This window comes from Callionymus lyra, chromosome 13 (assembly GCF_982586985.1).
Source record: "Callionymus lyra chromosome 13, fCalLyr1.hap1.1, whole genome shotgun sequence".
NCBI classification, from domain to species: domain Eukaryota; kingdom Metazoa; phylum Chordata; class Actinopteri; order Syngnathiformes; family Callionymidae; genus Callionymus; species Callionymus lyra.
In genome coordinates this window covers 17,032,218-17,037,710 of record NC_141830.1, presented here as the reverse complement: position 1 = coordinate 17,037,710, position 5,493 = coordinate 17,032,218, and the positions used below count along the sequence as shown (strand labels likewise).

At 40.1% G+C, this 5,493-nt stretch overlaps 1 protein-coding gene across 1 annotated transcript; it reads right to left on the bottom strand.

The window, feature by feature from the left end:
• Positions 1 to 214: 214 nt before the first annotated feature.
• Positions 215 to 2,639, bottom strand: pou3f1 (POU class 3 homeobox 1). Its single transcript, XM_087806089.1, has one exon. The coding sequence runs from the start codon at positions 2,492 to 2,494 to the stop codon at positions 1,376 to 1,378; it is 1,119 nt and encodes a 372-aa protein (XP_087662215.1). The 5' UTR covers positions 2,495 to 2,639; the 3' UTR covers positions 215 to 1,375.
• Between the last annotated feature and the right edge of the window lie 2,854 nt (positions 2,640 to 5,493).

The following is a 5,493-nucleotide window of genomic DNA, read 5'->3' as shown; positions in this document are numbered from 1 at the left end:
GATTACACAAAAATGTTAACAACGTCAGAGGATGTGTGGCAGGGTTGGCCTGAGGTAAAATAATGTTGTCTTTTCTCCTCAAACCACACAAACACACACGTTCTGATTCTAAACGAACCCTGTTACATAACGAATCACTGCTAATTCGAACTTCACCAGCTTTTTGTCCGGATGATGCCACAAAAACAACAAAAAAAGGCGAAGGAGACGAGTGTTTTCTGAATCTTAATGAAGACAGCAGACCATTTCTTGTATATATGTTTTATGTAAGTAATAAAATATTACTATAACATAAATAAAAATGTGACTTTGCAGTCTACATTTAGCAATCAACATACAATGTAGTAAAATCCACTGCAACGTAAAACATCAACAGAGAGAAACATTAAAAAAAGGAGGAAAAAAGAAGAAATAAATATATATAATATAAATGGTCATAGATGAAATCATATTAAAATATCTTCTTGTACAAAACTGCCCGGAAAAAAAAGAAAACAAACAATATCTCAGAACAATAACAAGTTTACATATTGGACATATTTACATCGGAAACATTTTGACTCTAAAATCTTTTTTTTTCTTGGAAAAACAAACATTTGTATTCATTTTTTTTCTTTCGATTTTTGGAGTGAATGATGACACTTTCAGGTCGTGAAATTAAATAAATACTTCATCGCTGTTCCCTTTTTTCATATAATACAATTTGTGTGTGTTTTTCGTGTATTTAAATCACAAGAAAGTACGTTTTAATCAGATTAGAACACATGATTAAAACTCAAAATAAACAGGCGCTATGTTTCGACATGGGGGGCACTGAAGTTTCCTGAGTTTTTACTGCTTATCTTTATTTTTTTCTGACCAATCTCACTTTTGTTTTTGCGTGGATTTTGTTGAGATTCGCTGTCAAATTTACAAACATAAAACTGCAACATTAACGAAAAAGTAAGTGCTCTATGCATCTCAACAAAAAAAAAACTGTAGCTTCGCAAATGCTCCTCAAGCTCCTGTGTGTTTGCTTTAAATAGATAAATATAAATTAAGACAGTTAGAATTCATGAGATTTTAAGGGTGCCTTGACTGTTAAGTAATGCAAATAAAAAAATCGGAATATAAAAACAAAAGCATCACATTCATAATAAACCAAAAAGCAACATCAACAGTTTTTTTTCATCTCCAGTGTTTTTTTTCTTCTTCAATTTCATATAAGTTTGGTCAATAAAAATCTTTGTTGAATCATTTTTTTGTTTTGTTCAATTATCAGTTCAAACTTTTCCAAGTCTCTCGCAAAGGCCAAAACTTAAATAATTAAAACTCCATTAGTCCATTTTCAATTTAGTTCATGTTCAGGGGAGTGGGGGGGGACTCATGAAAACAGTCACTGCACAGGACTCTGTAGTGTGCGGTGTAGAGGAGGGGTCTCTGCTTGGGAATATACGTCCTCCATGTTCGGGTGCGGGACCCCCACCGGTGTCATTCGCTTCTCTTTCTGTCTTCTGTTGCAAAACCACACGCGCACGACCTCTTTTTCCAACTGCAAAGTGCCGGCTAAAGTGCTGATTTCATGCGCGGATGGCTTCGGGCATTTTAAGAAATGGTTCTCCAGCGCCCCTTTCACCCCCACTTCGATGGAGGTCCTCTTCTTTCGTTTCCTCCCCTGCGCCGCGATCTTGTCCAAATTGGTGGGACTGCCCGTGTTCGAGTCCGTCTCCTCCAGCCACTTGTTTAGTAGCGGCTTTAGTTTGCACATGTTCTTGAAGCTGAGCTGCAGAGCCTCGAACCTGCAGATGGTGGTCTGAGAAAAGACGTTTCCGTACAGGGTGCCCAGAGCCAAGCCCACGTCCGCCTGCGTAAAGCCCAGTTTGATCCGCCTCTGCTTGAACTGCTTGGCGAACTGCTCCAGGTCGTCGGAGCTGGGCGCGTCCTCGTCCGAGTGGTCCTGATGGTGGCTGAACGCCTGCTGGGGGGACTCCATCTCGTGGCTGCCCGAGTCGTCGTGCAGCGGGTCCCCCCGCATGCTGTGGTGCAGGGCCCCGGGCTGGGGGCTCAGCATGGCGTTCAGGTTGGTGTATCCGGGCTGGGAGTAGACCAGGGACTGGTGCGTGTTGGAGGCTGGGGACAGCGGGGAGAGGTGGTGCGTCGTGGCGGGCGCCCACGACCCGTGGTGCGCGCTCTGCGTCTGCTGGTGGACCAGGTGGGACCTGTGGTGGAAGCCGCTGCTCAGGTCCTCCCTGGGCTGCGGCTTGTGCTCCTGCTGCTGCCCGATGTGGGTCCCGCTGGACCAGTCGGTGTTGGAGGTGGGCAGCCACTGGTGGTGCGTGAGGCTCATGGGGTGTCCCGTGTTGGTGGCGGCGAGCCCCTGCAAGTACTCGTGGTGCATCATCTTCTGCACCTCTCGGTAGGTCGTCCCCTGGTGCATGCGGTCCGAGTCCGGGTGCATGAGCGGGTTGGACGGCAAGGAGTTATTCCTCGGGATGTACTGAGCTGTTGTCGCCATGGCTCCGACTTGCTAAACTGACGCGCGCTTCGGAGGTCTCCGGGCTTTAGAGCCCCGTACGCAACAACTTTGCTCTGGGAGGTCTTGGAGAGAGAGAAGACACGCCCCCCTCCGATGGTATTGGCTCCCGTCCGATCGGAGCCCACTGGGGGACGCGTTCAATAGGACTGGAGCTGCTGGAGGAGCAGGGATAGAGCTGGAGCGGTTCTGTGGAACCAGATCTCCTTTCGAAACTTTACACAGGATTCCTGTATTTTAGAAACAAACACTTTCCGAATTAAAATGCAATGATGAACACCGTTTTCTATACAACAAGCATAAATAACAATATTTAATATATATATATATACGAGTTTATTGTAAGTTTCTTAAACATTTTTTTATTTTATCAAAATGTTCATATCAATGGCAAATGAATCCAACAATATAAAGGCATTCAAATATATATTTGAAACCAAAACATGTGAGGAAAAAGAAGAGGCTTGATTTTGTTTTGACATCAAAACTATGTTATAGTCATTCTGTATTAACATGAAATTTCACTGCTCTCTTGTAATAACTTGTTTTAGTGAAAAAAAATAAAGTGAACATGAATTATCTTAAAGTGACTTGAAGTAAAAAATGTCAGTTGACCAGAGAGTACATGACAGATGTGTTAAGAAAAGAAGAAACAATTGAAGGTTGTCGACTTACATTTTTGAGTCGTCACTGCAGATGAACTTTTCATTGTAAGTTTTGAGATTTGATATGTTTATATGTTGAATATATATAGTGCAGGAAGATGTCACCATAACAGCTAAAATAAAGACATGTTCATGACTTTTATATACAGTATGTATACAATTAACATCTAGAGAAAAACACATTGTTAAAAAAAACCTGTAAAAACAAAATGTAAATAAACCCAAACTTGAAATTTACATGGAACTCACAGGGTCGATATGTTATAGTATAGTAAAAATGTATTATCACCATATTTTTCATATCACAGATATGTTGTTTAATCTTAAATAAAAACGTACATGACCACATCATTTCAGCTAAACAGTCATCTATTTATTGGCAAAACTAGCATAGAATATTCAAATGATGGGAACTCTCACTTCACACTCTTTTGGTTCCAGTTTGCTCTTGTGTCGTGGAGGAAGCATGTAAATAAACCTGACTGCCAGGTGAACCATCACAGGTCTCCATCCTAGTGTCTCTGTTTTTGCATCCAAATAAACTAGACATACACGGACTCTTCATGAACCCCCTCTTTGCGTGTCACTTTAAACATACGTAAGGGTTGAGCTCTTGAGAAAGACAGGAAAGTAAATGGGAAGTGAAACGTTGCTCCTTCTAAAAGGGACACAATCTTGTCAAATGTATGAATCCCACCTTCCGGCGCCTTGAATGTCACTCAACTTGAGTATAAGCAACTTCTCTTGAAGGGCCGGGGGCCTCACAGAGACTTAACACAAAAAAAAGTCATGTGACTTCAACTGGACCTCCCTCTCGCCGACCTCTGGCCGAAGAGGTCACGTTTACGTCATCACCATCAAGCGAGCAAAGCTTCTCTAGTCGAGCAGAGCAAATTGTAAACATCCTGAAAAGGAGCCCCTCGGGCCCAAACAACCTATAGAGTGTTATAACACGCCATGGCAACGGCTGTGCGTGTGCACCTTTGTAATAACAGGTCACCGATAATTTTAGCTCTTCTTCATTCTAAACAGATTATGCGACGTGATGCGCCGCAGCTCCCGCCCACGCGCCGCAGCAAATGAACGCTCCTGTGACACATTTGAGAATATTTGCTCAATTTCAAAGCCTCCGAGTGTGTCATTTATTTGTATTGTCTGTGTAATTTTCAATGTTGTGTGATCTCATCATCGCCGCCCACTTTGTTAAGACAGGCCAAGAAACACTCTCTTTCTTTCTCTTTCTTTCTCTGCCTCTCTCTCTCTCTCTCTCCTTCTCTCTCCTCCTCTCTTCTACAGACACACACATATGCAGGCTCATCACACACTCTTAGTCTCCTTGCAATGCTAATATTAAACGCTCAATACTTCTAATAACTCTAGAACAACATGCAAATGTAGTCTTGCTTCTCGTGTTTGCTGGTTTTTTCAATCATGGGCTAATGTCTACATTGGAAACAAGACACAAATATGATGTGAAAAGTAGAATTAGCAGCGTTTGAGGGCAGTAATGTGATATAACAATTCTTCAATATCAGTGTAATAATGACGCCATTTTTATCTTGACTTGAGTGGCGTCTTTGTCTTGTTTGTTAGTAACTGTGTGTGGACCAAGAGATGAACCGACAAATAAAAGTATGCTTTGCCCTGGTCTGGTAAAGCGCTATATAAATTAAAATTACTTACTTACTTACTTACTAAGGTAAGGTAAGGTAAGGTAAAACTTTATTGATCCCTCAGGAGGTCTCCTTCGGGAAATTGTTTTTTCCAATAGCCACAGAAAATACAGCAATTTTTCACAGCAATTTTTCATAAAAAATAAATCAAAATAAAATAAGAACAAGAACAAAGAGAAATAAAGAGAAAGAACAAGATGATACAATCTAAGTATCTAAAGATAAAGATAAAGTAAATACTTAATATATAATGCACATACTATATTAAGTGATTGGTCAGCAAAATCAATACTTCTAGATTTGACATATGGATACATTTTAAAGATATTTTTTTTAAAGTAATTTGGTAATATTCAATTTCTTTTTTCTATCTAAATAAAATAAATAAATATCGACATATATGAATTGTATAATCGATAGATAAACTTTATGGAGAATAAAACATGTAACTTGAGTAATACATATAAATATGTTATTATTATTATTATTATTATTATTATTATTATTATTATTATTATTATTATTATTATTATTATTATTATCGAGCAGTTGTGCGTCATTTACTCCTGTGAGCGTCTCACCAGCATCAACTTTGAGAAGAGGACGCAGAAGAAAGCGTCCTGTTTTAATTCCTACTGGTTGC